The 18329-nt window shown below is 48.0% G+C and overlaps 1 protein-coding gene across 5 annotated transcripts in view; it reads right to left on the bottom strand.

Moving 5' to 3' along the window:
* SDK1 (sidekick cell adhesion molecule 1) overlaps nt 1-18329 on the bottom strand; it is a 917480-nt gene that overhangs the window by 242187 nt on the left and 656964 nt on the right. For 4 of the 5 annotated variants that reach the window (XM_058285708.1, XM_058285711.2, XM_058285709.2 and 1 more), the window contains exons 6-9: nt 12190-12301; nt 11371-11561; nt 3903-3986; nt 1463-1657 (exon numbers count right to left, since the gene is read on the bottom strand). In XM_058285708.1, coding sequence (XP_058141691.1) covers nt 1463-1657; nt 3903-3986; nt 11371-11561; nt 12190-12301 — 582 coding nt within the window. The remainder of the gene's footprint in view (nt 1-1462; nt 1658-3902; nt 3987-11370; nt 11562-12189; nt 12302-18329) is intronic. The other variant, XM_058285710.2, reaches the window with a different exon arrangement.

The raw sequence follows: 18329 nt of genomic DNA, 5'->3' as shown, positions 1-18329 counted from the left end.
ACAGCAGGCCACTCCCAGCTCCAAGGCCACGCCCTGCAGAGCCCCCGCCCACCTCGCATCACAGCCTCTGTGCACCAGAGTCTCCACCCTGCCAACACCCCCACATGCCCCTCGTGGGCTCTGGCCCTGGCCTCCATGGCCCGCTTGCCCACCAGGCTCTGTAGGATTGGCCCCTTTGGCTGGAGTGTCACCCCAGAGAACCTGCCTCAGCCGCCAGGGGAAGGAGTCCCCAGACACTCTGTGACCTCGGCCTGCCCCATTTTCTTCAGGGCCCCAGTCTCCAGGTGAGGACACCTTGTTCTTTGCTGGCCTCCTCCCTTCCGAGACCCTCTGGCCTGTAAGCACAGGTTCCCGGCCACCTTCTTCACAGCTCTGTCCCCAAGGCCTGGCACAGCTGCTCCAGAAGTGTTTGCTAGGTGAGGATTAACTGTTGCTATTTCTACACACTGTCTGTTTCCTTTCAGAAAAGGCCTTTTAATTTGAAAAAAAAAAATCCATTTTGCAAAACCCTGTGTTTACAAAACAGATAACATTATTGTTATCATTTCTTTATTTGTTCACCCTCCCTTTGCCATGGCAACCAGTTTACATAGTCTTTTCTTTACTCACTTCCCACCTGATCCTCTTAGTCATCCTTTGAACCCGGCTGGCTTGAGTCCATTTTCCCAGATGAGAGAACTTCAGTGAAATGTGACCTTTGGGGAAGTTCAAGGACCTGACCTTCTTTTACCAAAATAAGCCTGTAGCTCTGGATGGCCTTGGCCAGTCTCCCCAGGGCACTGGCTGACAAGAGGCCTCTAAGGAGCACACCCTGACACTGACTAGCCTTCTCACTCCTGAGGATGTCACCATTTTGCTCGAAAAGGGACAAAAGTGAAGTATAATTTCATCATCACTAAATTCTACTTCATCTCAGAAGAACAATATTACAACTATGGGAGATTAAAAAGGAAACCCACAGATACAATGATAACCTTTACCTTTATTTTATTTTTCAAAGAAAGAGTGCCAAAGTATTTCTGTTAATGGGATAATAAAAGAAACTCACAGAAAGAACTATAATTGTGTAATAAAACTAAAATAGAAAGTGAATATAAAAGATGGCAAAAAAATCAAAAGAAAGAAATTAGGAGTGAGCTATTCACCCAATAGTTCTTCCAGTTTTGTCCAAAAAAAATGGGGGGCATTTTTCTACTTTTCCTCAAGACAGAGGAAGGCTCAAGGCTGGAAAAGTTGTGGTTCCCATAAGGGGGGTTGGTGAAACAGAGATGTCACGGCTGCCTGTGGGCTTTGCAGAGCTTCCCGGGGAGCGCACCCATGGGCTACAGCTCCCCCCAGCTGGCCGCCTCTGCCACTGCCCATTTGCTTGGTGGGTGAATAGGTGCCACTTTGAGTGTGTCGTGGGGCAGAGGTTGGGCAGCTCTGGCCGCGGGGTCTGGCTTTGCTGACAGGCAGTACTCACTGGTCACGTCCAGGTAGGTATGGGTCTGGACCTCCCCTCCTTCATTACTGGCAAAGCACTGGAAGATTCCAGAGTCCTCTGGATGCAGCTTCTGAATGCGGAGGCCTCCACTTGTGAGTACTTTGTATCGAGGATTCTGGAGCTTGCCAATGGAAACAGCATCCTTGTACCACTGGAGGGTGGGGAGAGGGACCCCTGCATAGGAGTGCAAATAAGTGGGCATTACAAAATCCTAAATTTGGAGAATTCCTGAGGTTAAGTAACAAGCATGTGGCAAGCATTTGGTTAATTTAATGGCAGGAGACATCCAAGGTGTGGAACTATGGATGCAGAAGGGCAGACAGGCCAGCGTGCGCTTGGCCAGAAGCCGAAGCCGAGGGGAGCTTGACCAACGCCCTGTCTCCTGTGCTATTAGTAAAGACAAGGTCTCCAGTCAGGGTGGAGCCCAGGAGGCCTGTGTCCCACCTGGGGGGTTTAGGGCTGGGTTTGGGAGGGGTCCATGCAGTGGACAAAGAGTGAGGTCACAAGGGCACAGCCTGTGTCATCAAGAAAGGGGCTGTCCTCAGCTGGAGACTACAGGGCGCTCCCTTGCCATCCCCTGCACAGCTCTGGTCAGTGCAGACAGCCCAGGCGACGCACTCCACGTCCTGGTGGCCTTGCAGCCTGGAACAGACCCATGAGGCCTGTCCTCCTGGCAGCCTCTTTGGGTGGCCTGGGTGTCTAGCAACAGTGGAAGAGCGCTTTCTCGTGCCTTCTTCCTGATGCTTCCTGAAACCAAGGAAGTCAGGCCCACCCAAGAACGGCCAGCTGGGTAGACTAGAGACAATACATAGAGGGAGACCACAGCCTGCAGGACAGAAGTCCAGACACATGGTGAGCCCATGAGAAAGGTCGCAGGAGGCGCTGTACTCCAGTTTCCCTAAATACAAAATGGACTTGAATAACACACATACTGATGTGATTTGTGGTAAAAAGCACACCGAAACGGCTTGATTTATAGATGCTACGTAGGCGTAAGACATCTTCTTTAATAAATACAGTTAATGTCATAGAATATTTCAAGATAATGTATTCTCAGATTCTGTTCTTTGCCTTAATTATGTTTCCTGTCTCTTTTCATTAGATCAGGAAATTTTTAAAAAATCCATCTCAAGGTAAAAGCATAGCCAATTCATGTAAAATCTCATAATAGCAATTACATGATGTAGCTTTCATAAAAAAAATAACCATTTCATATGCTGCTATAGTTTCATTGTCAAAATTAAAAGAGGAAATTATATGACAGCAAAGCAATGTTGAAAAACCAGCTCAATATACATTTATAAGCCTATGCTTAACAAGCAGTTTACCCTGTAGGAATTATGCCAAAAAAAGAGCATTCTCTTTCAAAGAGAGAATTTAAGATTGCCTTTTATTGAAAAATAATTGTTAGTACATAGTGAACTAGCAGTGTTTCTATTTGGGGGCAATTTAATGTCATAAACAGAAATCTTATCTCCCACAGTACTGCAAACTCTCATTTCTAAAATATAATCACTTTAAATATTTTGTGGCTTCAGCAGTCACAGAATTGTTGGCCTTAAAAAGCTGATGTTTACACAAGAAAGAGAACAATGCAGCTTCTCTTCAGTAGGGCAAACATTTCCATTTAGAATTCCTAAGACTTCTCTCACCCTCTGAGTCCCCTCCCCTGCAGCTGACTTAGCAGAGCCAAGCCAGAGGAGAGGCGGCACAGCACAGAGCCGTAGAAACGACCACCGTGAGCGACGCGAGCTGGCCGCCAGGGCCACAGCCGTGCCAAGCTCACGCAAAGCCCAGAGGGCAGTGAGGAGCTCTGCCCAGATGCTGCTCTCTGCCTCGACCACCACGCTGCTCAGTGATGCTCCCGCCCACTTACGGAAAAGAAAAGTGACGTCCTCATCACTGCTCCCTTGGGCACAGGTGGGCCCAAGCTTAGAGGAAGTCAGGTGTCCTGGAAGGGTGCATTTTGGTGGCAGAGGTCTGTGGGTTTCTATGGTGTCTGTTACCTTGTGACTGGGGTAAGTCACCTCCCACAGACTGGACTGGTCCCCAGTCCCAACCACCCCCCCAGGTGATGATGAATTTTCTGCCCCAAAGGGCCAGGCTCTCCCGAAATTGGAGCCTCTGAAGGGGAGGCCAAAGGGCAAGACTACTGGGTACCTAAGACTTGGGACAGATGGCATTTGGCCTTCCTCTTTGTTCCTTTTGCTAAATATTCCCCCTGCTTTGCAGATGAGGAAGCAAAACTCAGCAAGGTTTAATATGTCCCCCAAGTTTAAAAGCCCAGAACCTAGCTTGACTCCACTCCAGTCTTGTTTTAACCATCTACACTTCACATTTTCCCATAACAAAGTAAAAATTCTGCCCCCGAAAAATATCATTTTCATTCCTCTTTGATCAACAGCTTCTTTGTACTTACCCATTGCTCGGCAGACGATGTCCACGGTTTCTTCCACTTCAGCTAAAATCCGACTTTCTGGTTCAGCAGTAAAATAGGGTGGCTCTTTAAGCAAGAAAAAAGAATAGTCCCTAAGCAGAAGTATGTTTCAAAAGACTTTAATAGCTTTAAGTAGTTTGAGCTCCTTCTAAAAACTATTTTATAAAAAGTTCATCATTAATTTCTATCGTAAGCACAAAGTTGGAATTTAGAGATTACAGACCAAGGCAGAAAGCAAATTGATACACAGGGCAATGGCTATTTTTGAGTTTAATGGGCTTGAATCATGAAATATTTTAATTCACATTTTAGAGGGACTATCCCGTGAGGTTCATAAAGGCTTATATTTACTGCACAGTATTTTATAGGCTAGTTTGCTTCAGTATCTGAACTAAAGACCAAGTCACGAAGCATGTCAAATAAAGGACCACAGCAAACCACCAGGCCTCTATCAGGGCAACACTGCAGCCTATTAACATGTTTTTAAAAGTCTTAACAGTCCTCCAAAATATAAATTTAATACTTCAATGGAATGTAAAACAGTAACAAAATGAAAAAAAAGAGGGGGGTGGTGGCTCTCACATCTTGAGTATGAAAGGAAACCCTTAACCATTTGCCTATCTCTAGATACACAACTCGCCTGTTCAACAACAACAAAATAGTGGTTGTATTAAACAATGAATTTCCTTGGAGAGCAAATTGCAATATTTTTCTCAGTTTATTCAGCAGAAAGCATGGCCAAGTTCATCAAATATTAAGGTGGGAGTGATTTCATTATCAGAATAATAAAAGGCTGTTGTATTCACTTTCTGTGTAATAATTAATTTCTGGGCACTGTCTTCCAGAGCAGTTTGTTTTCATTGTGATTGTGTTGAATGGGGATAATACAGCTTGGCATGTCTCCTCTATTGAGTGTATCATTAAAAAACAGGGCAGAACTTAAAAGAGGAAAAAGAGAAATGAAAACTTAGCACTTAAAAGAAAGAATTAAGGAGAAAATGCCAAAGGTTTCTTAATGGAGGCAAAGTGTGGTACTGATTGTGCAATTACCCCGGTAATTCAAGCAGAAATGATCTGCCTGAATTATTCACTTTGGTGGGCAAAGGGCTGCAAATTCACTAGTTGGAGGCAGAATCCTCTACTTAGTTTTTATGCCTAGACAGCCCAAGAGAAACCCTGCGGAGATTTCATGGCTCCTTTCTCCAGGCTGGTTTTCACCGCACACTCACACATTCACCACTCAGTCGTTCCTTAGCCAGGAGTAGCGGTGGCAGCGCCATCTACATGTGCAGCCCGCCAAAGGCCCTTGGTGCAGGCTGTGGCCACATTCATCAATGAAAGCTAAGCCAGTACCTATCACCGTGTTCTGATGAAAGGAAAGTGAGGGAAAGGGGGAAAATGAAGTGAAAACATCAACATTTGCCCATGATTAACTGTGTTTTCCTTTTCCTAATTAAACATTTATTTTGAGGTAACTGTAGAGTCCCATGCGGCTTTAAGAAATAACACGGAGAGATCTCATGTACCTTTTACCAGTGGGGCCATTTGAGATTATTTATGAATCCCAAAAGAGAAAGATGTTTGTAAACTACTAATCTAGTTCTCTGGGTGTGATACCTTTTGGTCATATTAACTTCAAAGGATTTAAGTATAAAATCACTTTAAGGCTTTTGATTCGACCCCGTCAGCAGGGCATGACCCAGGCTGAGTCCCCACTCCTTTGGTGGGCTGATAGAAATGGACACTCACTCAGGAAGACACACGGAGGAGAGACCTTTGCCATGTGACAGGAAGGAGAAGGCTTAAACAGCTAAGGTCCCGGGGAGAGCTGAGCCACTCGCCTACTAACTTGCAGCAGATATAGAAAGCTGAGAAAGACACGAGCCCTGTGGCGCCTACAATTGAGATCAGGAAGACGCTGAGCCCATGGAGCCTAAGAGGAAGAGAAAGCCCAGGAAGCAGCAACCATTTTGCTTCAAAATGTGGCAGCTGGCTTTGGTGAGAAAGCAGCCTTGAGTTGGACTTTTTATGGCCTAGTGACTGTAAGCTTTTACCCCAAATAAATACCCTTTAAAAAGCCATCAGATTCCTAGTCCTTTACATCAGCACCCTTTGGCTGATGAATACGCCAGTTTGCCCCAATGGTGACACTTACAAAGCTACAGAACAGTGTCACCACCAGGATATTGATGTAAGCCAAACCAATTTTATTCCGCTCTCCCCAGTTTTGCTTTATACTCATTTGTGCATGTAATTTTTCAGTCTTATCACAGGCGTAGGTTCATGTATTTACCACCCAGTCCAGATACATCCAGTTCTGCCATGGCTTTAACCATCTGCCACCCCCCATCCCTCACCCCTGCAATCATCAATCTACTCTCCATGGCCGAAAGTTTGTCATTTCAAAAATGTTATTTGCAGGGAATGATACAGCATGTAACCTTTTGGAACTAGCTTTTTTCACTCAGTATAATGCCCTTGAAATTCATCCAAGATGAATTATATTTTGAAAACAAAAATCCAAACATACACACAGTCAACACCTACATGCCTAGATGGCATGCTGGGAGGTGTTGACCATGGGTGGCGGCCTGGTGTCCGGCGCTGGCTGCTCTCCTCTCTGTAATGCCCCACAACTTCCCTGCGCAGGAGGGAAGCAGTTGGATGCAGAGCCTGGGGCCATCTCTGCAGGGGCCCAAGTGGGGAGGGCTGAGCACAGGAATGACACGGGGGCTGGCAGGTGTGTTAGGGACCGCCAGGCCCCACCTGTGCACCGCCATCGTGCATGCCAGCCAGTTACCATGTGGGCTTGGCACAAACCGCGGCTGCCTGTGGGAGAACGTCACCTCCCTCCACACATTCCATGCCCACCAAGCGCAGAGTCGCCAGGCTCCTCAGGTCTGGGCAGGATCCAGGAAGAGAGGCTGCCTGCTGACGCAGGCAAAGGGGCTCCTCTTTGCCAACACCCAGGGATGTTTGACTGGCTCAGAACTAGGAAGGCCAGAAAGCATGGGCAGAAGACGTTCGATCATTGATTTTTACCCCTGCCTTGTTCCAGAAAGCTTTTCAGGTGGCTGAGCAAGCAGAGCAGGCATAGAGCTGCCAAAGGCCCCCGAAGACGCAAGCAGCTCCTGCGCGTAATTCCACACTTCCTCCAGCTTCTACGTTACAATTTTTCTCACTGCTGACCCTTCACATTAACCTAACTCAACAGGTACTGGGAAGATTTTTCTCTCCATCCCCAGCTATTTTTAACACTTAAGTCTGCTATAAGGAAAATGTGGGGAAAAATACCAGGCATTTTTCAACCTTGGAAAGATTGTGGGCTCAACAGAGTGAAAACAAATCTGTTTTGAATTAGTTGCCCTGTGCATAGACTTTTTCAACCACAGAATCTTCAAAAGGCAAGTGGGCAAGTACCCGTCTTATCTAATCAGCCTCAACTCTTCTTCAAGGGTACCCTGCCAATGAAGGACACTCCAGCCCTCAAACAGTTCATCACACACTACACTAATAAGCCTGGGTTTGAGACAAACACCTTTATCTTTTATTGAAACACTATGAAGACATTAGGGAAATGTTCTCACCTCTTGTATGAGATGAGAGTGCTAAAGAAAAGGCTTTACCTGGAGGCCACAGGCGGCTGCTCCCAGAATGAGTGGGGGCCTCCAGTTCCCAGCTCCAGAAGGGGAGGTAGGAATGCCCCCCAACCTTATTCTGCCTCCTCTTGCCCTCCAAAATGACCACCTCAGTGGATCAGCCACACTTTGGTGTCCCCTTGGCTTGCCATCATCGTTCACACTTGAGTAGCCCCTGGTGGTAGGAATGCCTCCCACTCCCTGGGATGTCCGCCCTCCAATCTCTCGGACCAGTGAAGGAGCCTACATGGGGCAAAGGCCTTTACAGATGCGATTAGGTTATGTACCTTAAGAACCTTCCCTAGCTGGAAGCAGGAGCAGTGAGACAGAAGGGGAGGTGGGAGACTGAAAGCATGAGAAGAGCAGCCTGCTGCTGCTGGCTTTGAAGATGGGACGAGTAAGTGGGAAGGGGAGAAGGGATTCTAGGATAAGATACAAAACATTTAAGAGGTGCTCAGTCTCAGCTCTGGAAGACAGTTAGACTGTAGGGTAACTTCTCAAATGTAATCGGTATAGGCAAAGGGGCTGCAAGTGATCTGCTGTTTTAATCATAGTCACAGCAGTTGGATTTTGGAACGACTGGAATCGGTTCGAGGTTATCTCTACAGTTGTTTGGCTATTACACAACAGCAGTGGCTCTTCTGAGCAGGAGGGAGTCAGTGCCAGGCGGGTGCACTCGTGGCAGTGGGCAGGCATGCGAAGTGTGCGAATGGCAGTGCTTGGTGTGTGACGAGGGAGCCTCTGAAACTGTCGGGACGCGGGGGAGACGCTCGCGCCTCCTGCTGAATCTGAGGTGCTGTGGGCACTGGGAAGAGACACAAGTGTTTTATTTATCACCCAGGAAACAATGCTTCTCTTGACTGAGACACAACCCTATTGTAAATATCAAAAGTGAGTGGCCTGTAACTAAGTACTGGTAGATACTAACACCACACAGCACACTCTGTAATAGAGCTAAGCTGGCAGCGTAAGCTGCCTCTTGGTGCTGCGGAGGCGACCTTACTTCCTCTAACCCTGCACGTGACCCGACATCACTCCCTACACATGCTCCACTTCGCAGATGTGGAAAGCGAGGCCGACGGGGCCAAGATGCCTGTCCACGCTAGAGGATGGTGCAGTAGAACCCGAGCCCAGCCTGTCCCCACAGCCCACTGCAGTACACACCATGCAACACCACCCACCAGTGTGCCGGGGCCACGGGCACGGAGCTGAGGGGACAATGGTGCTCTCTGGGGACAAGTTGGAGAGTCACAGGGGAGGTGACATTTGAGGAATGCAGACCTTGCTGACAAGAAGCAGCAGGGCGCAGAGGTGTAGTGGTCAGCATTCGCAGGCAGAGGTCAGGCCCAGCGTGGCCACCGCCAGGATGTGGTTCTCCCAGAAGCAGAGCCTGAGGTCAGGCTTGACAGCAAGCTGTTTATTTGGGAGACAGCAGGGGCAGGAGGACCACGAGGGGAGTGGGAAGGGGGGTCAAGGCCTCTGTGGGGGCCGAGGTTGCTCCCCCCGGGGGCATTCTGGACGCTCATATGGAAGGTTCACCTGCGCGTTCGGTCCCACCCAGCAGCACTGCGGGAGCGCACCACAAGTGGGCTGAGGGCTGTTCCTGGGGGTCTGGCCCAGCAGCCCCCCTCCACCTTTGGGCAGTGGGCTCCAGTGGTCAGGCAAAGCAGGGCAGCTCTGGCCATCCAAATCGCGATGTGCGCCGAGGCAGGGAGGACGAGGGACGTGGTCGCGTGTCAGGGAGCAGGGGGCAGTGAGGGCTGCGGGTGTGGGGCTGTTGTGGTGTGCGTGGGGGTAGCCGAGATCGGGCGTGGGGGGCTTAGGAGGGACGGGCCTCTCGGAGAAAGTGCCAAGCTGCGGGCGGGCAGGCGGCAGAGAAGGCCGGGAACCGAGCTAGGCAGCCGGAGCCACGCGGGTTCATGGGTGATGGCCGGAGCTGACCTGGCGCTCGTGGAAACTGCAGGCACTGGGCACCGCGGCGGCATAGCCGGCAGGCGGAGCAAGCAATGGCAGCTGGTCTGTCTGGTCTCAGAGGCACGAAGCAAAGGTGCCTGACGCCGATTGCATCTGCTCTCTTCACCGGCACGCTCACACCTACAGCTCTTCTCCCGCTCACCGAGGACGACGTTTCCTGAGGATTCCCTCGGGATTATTGGGTTCAGGGTAATAATCTACTCAAAGCCACTTGGAATTGACAGAGATGTTCTCTTTAGTGCTGTTCTAGCATGCCCCAGTGACAGAATCCTACCTGTCACAGAGAATTCTTCTGAGTAAAAGGGGATTTAAATCAGCGTCATGAACAATGACGTGTGTTCAGGTGCCTGGGAGTCAGAACACAGACGGTAACTCTGGAGACACTCTGCTTTGGAATTTGACTATAAGTGAGGAATTGAAGATCATATGATAGAGGTACATATTTTAAAAAGGAGATCAACTTCTTCTCTGCTTCAAGTACCTAGACGTCGTAGCACAATCCGCCCTGTCTACCCAAGGTCTGTACATCACGGCTCCACCTTGATTCTACCTGGGGTGCTGCATTGGAAGGGCTATCGATCAGCTTGGGCCAAGAGGGTCTTGGCAGGGAGTGGGGGCAGCAGGTGTCCTGCAGCTGACTGTGCACAAGAGAGAGGGAGCAAAGAGCGGTGCCCGCCCTCGTGCAACGTTGGCTTCCTCCTGTTGGCTGGACAACCTGCCTTCCTGCAGAGGGCCGGACAGGTTCACCCTGCATCGTCTTCAGCAGTGCCACGCTCAGGGCGCACAGCCGTTTCCCGATGAGATGAAGGAATGCAGCGCTCAAGCCAGTTGTCTTCCACGAGGTCTCTCTTGAGGTTCTTGCTGATTTCACGTAAACATGTGAGCTTGCCTATTTTCTGGCCAAGTGGCAAACTCAAAACTATGCTACTTAAGGAGCTATTGCTCTCAGAGGGGTTCTGCTCATCTGAAGTTTCTAATTCTCAACTTCCGCGGCACCCTCTCCGTGGTGGTGCGAGGCGCCCACTCTGGAAAGCAGGTGGTGCTAGCGCGTCCCACTCACGCGGCAAGAACAAAGTCGTACTTAGCTGGGAAATGAGAATCAGATGAGGGCACATGCCGCGCACCTGAACATGACCTTATAATCTGATAATAAACCAAGGATTTCTTTAGCCACTGCAGAGCGGACACTTTCTAAATGCTGATATTTTCCAGTATTTAGAGCTAAGAAACCCAAATGCAGTTAATTTTATCTCCTCTTTCTCCTTGTTTCAGGATTAATATTTGGCCCTTTTCTCACTTTTTCATTTAATGAAAGAACATTCAACAGTTTTTTACTTGCCTCTAGTTGAGAAATAACAACAGGATAATCGCTGACGGGTGATCATAACTGTGAACAGAGTTATATAAAAGCTTGGTGATGTAGAGGCTGAAATAAGAAGATAATATGTATGACAAGAAGGGCACCAGGCTACTTTCCAAGCTTTGTGATTGAATTCACATTTCTTAGAAGTATAAATGACACTTTGCCAAAGCCTAGACGTATGACCTTTGTATTCTTGGAAAAGAAGAATGGATGAGTTAGGTTGAAAATAAAGTAGCAGAATAAAAATTTTAGAAAACCCACAGAACTGCACTGCACAAGCAGTGAGCCCTCACGTAAGCCATGGGCTGTGGTTAACGGCACAGCTATAAAAAGGAGCTTCCCTCAGTTGTAACAAATGTTCCACACCCATGCAAGGCATTAATAATGGGGCGTCACCGCTTGCTTTCCGTGGAAACGCCAGCACGGGGATGGAACCTGGGACACTGCCCGCACCCGCTCCCGGCGTGCACATTACCTATGATGGACAGGAAGGCTGTGGCTCGGGCCGGCTCGGACGTGCTGCCTCTCAGGGCCGCCTCGCAGACGTACACCCCCGTGTCGGAGGACGTCGGGTTGCTGATGGTGAGGCGCCGCCCGAAGCTGTGCAGCCCGCTGGAGAGCCGCACTCCATTTCTCTTCCAGGTCACACTCAGCTCTTCAACAGGCCTGGGAGGGCAATAATAATAATTTTAGGCATTCAGCGCAGGCCTGACAGAGCTGATTCTACCAGGAACCATGGCAGGCTGAACAACGGACATTCAAAAATCAATCCAGATGTGCCCTCCTCCCTCAAGGCATGCACCAGCGATAGATTCTGCTCAAGGGCTATTGAGCAAGGATAGCTAATTGCAGCAGTGATGGACCGTAAGTGCTAATGATTCCATTTGCTCAGGAAAAGGACATTTAAAATAAATACTCCTCTCCAACACAGCGACACCGAGGCTCCGTTCTGGAGCTACCGCTGACTAAGCAGAGGACACCTGGGACTGCAGAGGAGAGAGTTAGCCCTTCCCCTGCTGCGCTAAGGCCTCCACGCCCCTCACTAGATCTTGGCGGTACCCCTTGCCAGCCAGCGCCAGGCCAACAGCTCCTGCACAACTGCAGCACGGGCTGGGAAGAGGGCGTCCCACCAGGTTCCTCTCTGCCCGTGATGTCAAGCTCAGTGCGCAGTTGGACAAATGACACTAGCACTGCTGGAGGGTCAAGTGACAGTGGGTGTGGTCTGTCTTTCTGCTGCGGGGGCCTCATCACACTTGCTATTTCTCAGGACCCCCGGTCACGAGCATGCCCGTACCTGGCATTGGCTACGCATTCCAAGGTGGCCTCGCTGGTCCCAGCCACCACGCTTCTGTTGCCTGGAGGAATTACAATGACGGGGGCAGCGGTTTCAGGCATGCCAACATCTCCTGTGGCAGAGAAAACGAAAAAGCTCATGCCTGCCTTGGAAGTGCATAAGGCGCGATGATTGGAGCTGTACAGCTGAGAGCTCTTGCCAGGGCACTCTGGTGGGCGACCCAGCAATCTCGTAACCCTGCTCTAAGTCCTGCAGTGCGGCCACTGCCACTGGCCCTCAGGAGACTCTACAGACCTGGCGTCTGGGCACAACCAGTCTCCTCTGGCGTAAGCCACTGACCATAAGAACGCCTCCCAACTAGAAAATTCTGGAACAGAGAGCGTTACGCTGGGGACAGGGCTATCCTGTAGCTAAGGGACTTTCAACATTGAGCAATTTCAAAAACGCTTGCTGGTTTTATTTTTACATTGGTTTAAGATTTTTCTTACTGAGTTACATAGAGCAGTTCAAATCTGTTTAGTTACATAAGTAGTTAGCCTATGAGGCACACCGCTTGGCACATATGCTACTAGAAAGCAGCTTTCTTATGACTACCTGGGGCAGACACGCTGATTAATAGAGTGGTCAACTCTGTAAGGATAACTTCAATTCCCTTTTCCTTTTCCTAAATGTAAATATCCTGAATCCATCTCTGTTTCATGAGGTATCAAACCATAAATAATTTAGCTCATATCTCTGGTGACAAAGAGAAAAAACATGACACATTTTTGCCACTTTTCTTTAAAACATCACAATTAAACTATCTACAATACACTTTACATTGTTTATTTGGGGAAATGAAGACCGAGCAAACATTTGTCAATCAAGAATGTCAATAAAGGGTGGGGAGGAAAGAGACTAGAGTTGAAAATAAATGTAAAGTCCTGGAGATGCAGTGCTTCATCTAGTCCTTCATGCTAGAGAGACACCCCAGTGTGAGCAGCTGAAGAGCACTCAGAAAATGGAAGGTTCCAGAGGGCCACGGAGACAACCGTAGGGAAAGAAAGGGCTGGTCTCTCCTCAACACGAATTTCCCCAAGCTCTGCTCTGGCTTTCACTGCTAAAGCAAGTGTGGATTTTGTATTAAGGTTCATAGAAATACAAAATAAAAATGTTAAAAACTTGACGCAAGTAGAACCAACAAATAGATCTCTACAAGCCTCTCCATTGGTTAAACTGATGAGAGGCTGATTTTTTCTATCATGAGGTCCCGCAGGAAGCTCAGGGCCCCCCTGGCACCTCCTCTTCCCAAACTCGTGGCCTTAGAGGCCAGTCCTCCAGAGTCCTGGGGAGTCTGGGGGCACCTGTCCTGCAGGTGGGCCTCGGCCTCTCCATTTGTAAAATCACAGACGTTGTTGCCTGGTTATCAGCTTTCTGAGGAGCCGGCAGAGCAAAGACGCTCGTGTAGGGGCAAGGGACGTCAACTGAGCACCAATCAGGTTCACAACCTGCCTGCCACTGCGAAAGGCTGAGAGGAGGAGCTCCGACCCAACAAGCTCACGTCTGAAGTCAAGGAGAGCCGCAGAGTGTCCAGGGTCAGTGGGCAAGAAGCTAATTTGGCATTGGCCACTGCTCTGCCATGGTAGGGTGGGAAAGAGGAGCCTGCTCAGCACCTGTCACCCCCAGGAAGATGGCCACCGGGTCACTCCATAAGCCTGTGGGCTTCACGCTGACCCAGAGAGTCTGCACAAACACGTAAACCCCACATCTGAGCTTTGCAGCAGCTCAGAAAGGAGCAGAGGGCAACGCTGCATTTGCCATGCCATTGTGAATTTCATCTACATGAAGAAAAAGGAGAAATTGCCTTTAATCTTCCTCTATGCAAAAAAATAGCTTTTATTTATTTATTTTTAAAGATTAATTTATTCATTTCTCTCCCCTTCCCACCCTATCCCCCTCCCCAGTTGTCTGCTCTCTGTGTCCATTTGCTGTGTGTTCTTCTGTGTCCACTTGTATTCCTGTCAGCAGCACCCGGAATCTGTGTCTCTTTTTTGTTGCGTCATCTTGCTGTATCAGCTCTCTGTGTGTGCAGTGCCACTCCTGGGCAGGCTGCACTTTTTTTTTCACGTTGGGCAGCTCTCCTTATGGGGTGCACTCCTTGCGAGTGGGACTCCCCTACACGGAGGACACCCCTGTGTGGCACAGCATTCCTTGCAAGCATCAGCACTGCATGTGGGCCAGCCCATCACATGGGTCAGGAGGTTTGAACCTTCAACCTCCCATGTAGTAGACAGACACCCTATCCATTGGGCCAAATCCGCTTCCCTAGTTTTTATTTACTTCATATTTTAAGCACATCCTGTACATAATTTGGATTTAGTCTCACTCTTTGGGGTGACAGGAGAAGTCAAGCAGCTTGCTCAATTCCAGGTCAGTTACAGGTAGTGTAGCAGTTTGATATAATTGGCGAATTCCAAAAAGAAATTTTGGATTATGTTTGTAATCTGATCTGTACCTGGGCATGATTGAGTTATGATTAGGGCATGGAGTCCCCACCCAGTCCCCACTCCTTGGTGGGTGGGGACTCATAGATAAAAGGAATGGCAAAGGAGCTTTTGATGAGGAGATTTCTAATGTTAGAGTTTGATGCTGAAGACCTGGGAAGTCAGCATGCAGAGGAAAGAGAAGCCAGCCCCAGGAAGGAAGGAACCTTGAAGCCAAAGTAAAGCAAGCCCCAGGAGCGTAGGAACCCAGGAAGCCAGAGCCCTCGCAGGCGTCGGCAGCCGTCTTGCTCCAAGTAGACTTTGGTGAGGGAAGTAACTTATGCTTTATGGCCTGGTATCTGTAAGCTCCTATCCCAAATAAATACCCTTTATAAAAACCAACCCATTTCTGGTATTTTGCATCAGCACTGCTTTGGCTGACTAATACTAGCAGAGCCTATTCTCTGTCCCGGACCTTCTCCGCCTGACTCTGCTGTGCTTTCTCATGACACGGGAACTGCACACAACACTTTCTGGAGAGGTAGAAGGTGAAAGATGCAGATTGAAATTAATCACTCTCAGAAAGAGTGACAGCAAAATACACATGAGGTCACTGGAAAGGTCAACTCGACATATGGAAACTACCACAGCAAGAACTAAACATGGGATTTCTGTCTTCTGGTTGTGGACAGGCGTTTGATACTGAAACTGCTGTAAAAATATTTCAGTAAATTTTACATAAGTTATCAGAAACCAGATCTCCCAATAACAAGGACAGCTGCTCATTGTAGTACATAATGCTGGTTTATTGTTCTCTGTTAAAAAATTGCTCTTACAGTTATACACTTTGGAGTTAAATATCAGATAAAGGGTTGGACGCTTGAGAAGAGACTGTCTGAGGAGGGAAACGGGGAAACTGCTGCATTTCATTTCCAGCCTTTCTCAACTGTGCACATGAGCCATGCACCCCCTTCCTCAGCAACCCTTGCCCCTGCCTTTTCATTAGTACCAGAGACACAATCGCCATTCTGAGACTGCCCTGCACTGCGTTCTTGGGTAAGAGCCACTGTTGTATGAAACTCAGTGGTCCCTCCATCTTGGCTTACATCTTCACTTTGTTGGGGCATTCTTCAGTAACTTCCTAAAAAAGTGTGCATGGGGAAGGTAAATTTTCAAAGTTCTTGCATGATGGAAAATGACTTTATTCTATTTTCACACATGGTTGACTGGGCAGAAAACTCCAGTAGAAACTCATTTGCTTTGGAACTTTGAACACATGGCTCTTCTCTCTTATAGTGCCCAGTGTTAAAGAGGGGAAGTCTGATACAAGTTCAATTCTCATTATTTGTAGAGGACCTTTTCTTTTGTTTCCTTTTTCATATCTCTCTCCAAACCTTTAGGATATTCTCCACATACTTGATATTAAAATGCGTGGGGCTTTTTTTGCTTCCTCTTCTAGTTTCTTGACAGGTCCTTTCAATCTGAAGCTACACATCCTTCAGCATTCGTTCCTTCACAATGTTCTCTCTTCCAGTTTCTTCATTATCTCCTGAAAAGAGTTCCTACTGGTTGAATTTTAGGCCTTCTGGATTGATCCACCATGTTTCTTACCTTCCCCACACACCCACTTTTGGAAAGATTTCCTCAACTTTATCTTCCAAATGTTCTTTTGAATTTTCATTTCAGTAATCATATTGTAATTATCAAGACAATCTTTTGTCTTCTGCTCATTTCTCATAGCATGATGTTCTTGTTTTATGGATGTAATACATCCCCAAATCTCTCTGGAGGTAACAAGTATTTTTCAAAGTTTTTCATTTATTTGTTTTCTCTGGGATCTCCTCCCACCCCTATTTGTTAGCTTGATATCTTTCTGGGTAAAACATTCTTCAACTGACCGTTAAATGTCCTTTCATACTTAAGAATGATAAAATAGACTGGGAGGTACGTACAGTTGGCTTGTCAAATTACAACTTCACTCCAATCAGATGGGAAGGCTATTATTACTCTGAATAGACCTTAATTCCTGAGTGCAGAGGTCTCTACTCTGAGGCCATTCACTGTCGGTAAAGAAGAGTTCTCTGCCTACATACCTGCCAACATATTTACTTAGTTACTGATGGGCCGAGGAGTAGGAAGCAGACTGTTCCATACACAATCCATTTGTGAACCACCTTTTTTTTTTTTTTTTTTTGGCTCTATCGTCATAAAAGCATAGCCACTCTTTGACCAAGTCCACTCCAGGTGTCCAGAAGCTGAAAGTCCCTCCCTGTTGGGCCTCATTCCTCCACCTGAGACCTGCTTTCACACATCTCATCTCTCATTCCATATGGCTCTACTCTTTCTGTCATTGTGGACGTAATATTATTAGGGATAGCTATTATTATCCCTCTTTTAAGTCACATAGCTTCAAATGGTAGAGAGATGGTTTAAATCAAGGAAAGTCTTCATCCAAAGCTAATAAATATCTTTAATGTAATGCTGTTTCTTCTCAATAAAAAATCTGGTTGTGCTCAGTTAACCAAAAATTAAATTAATTAGAATAGTCCTTCCCCCAAGCAATTCCTTTAATTGAGATTTTACTGTAACTTTCTCAGCTAAACATTTCTCTGGCTGGTTTTACATAGTTGGTAGATTGGTAAAGACACTGAATCAAAAGAGGATTTCTGAAGAAGAATGCAACAGATGGGCCCTTGGAGGCTTCACAGGCAGAAAGGCAAACAGTTTGATGAGGTATACTTGGAGTTACAGGAATAAAGAAGCCGTAGTGTAGGGAAGTGGCACGTCCATCCCTCACATGTGCCTCTGCACCCACAATACCCCACGTGTCTCTGCACTCTCTGAAGAGGCTGGGAAGGGAGAAGGTGTCTAGGCTGCATTTAACTAAAATGTTCATTTAAAGACTGTCAAGTCTCAGACAAAAAAAAAATTCAAAGTTAACCCAAAGTGCTAAGCTGTGGAATTACTGCGGCTAAAGTAGGATAAATGGGAAACACCCAATTTCATTCCAATCAAGCACGATGCTTCAGGCATGAGTGAGAGCATAATGATAAACAGCAAGTCAGGTAGACTTGGGAGTGGGAATCCATCAAGAGGTGGGAGATGGTGGACGTACGTCTGGGAGGAAGGGTGGGAATAAGCCAGCCATGTGGCCACCTGGGCACAAGCATGCCAGACAAAGAGAACAGAGCCCACAAAGACCTCAGTGCCTGTTATGCTTGAGGACAGCAGAGGGGCCGGTGTGGCTAGAGTGGAGAGCGAGAGGTAGTGGAGGGGGTGGGATGGTGGTGGGGTGGGGTGAGGTCGTGCAGGGCTCTGGCGGTCCTGGTGAGAACCTAGGGCTTTATTCTAAAGGAGGGTGGGCGGTTTGAGCAGAGGAGCAGTGCTATGGCTTTGTCTGAGCCCAACTCTAGAGGCTGCGGGGAATTCACGGTAGTGGGCAAAAGAGGACACAGGGAGACCAGCCAGGGTGTGGCCGTGCCAGAAGTAATGGAGGGCAGGGGGCCATTCTTCCATTTGCTGGTAGGCTGGATTTGGGGGTGAAGGTGGAACCGGGGCTGGAAGGACATTACCCCTTATGAGTGGAAGGACCGGGCAGAAGGTCTTGGGGGACAAATCAGGGGTCTGGCTTTGCACTCGTAAAGGGTGAGATGCCTCTTAGTTGTAGGGGTAGCACTG

Source organism: Dasypus novemcinctus, chromosome 23 (assembly GCF_030445035.2).
Source record: "Dasypus novemcinctus isolate mDasNov1 chromosome 23, mDasNov1.1.hap2, whole genome shotgun sequence".
Lineage (NCBI taxonomy): Eukaryota > Metazoa > Chordata > Mammalia > Cingulata > Dasypodidae > Dasypus > Dasypus novemcinctus.
This window is presented reverse-complemented; position numbering and strand designations above follow the sequence as displayed.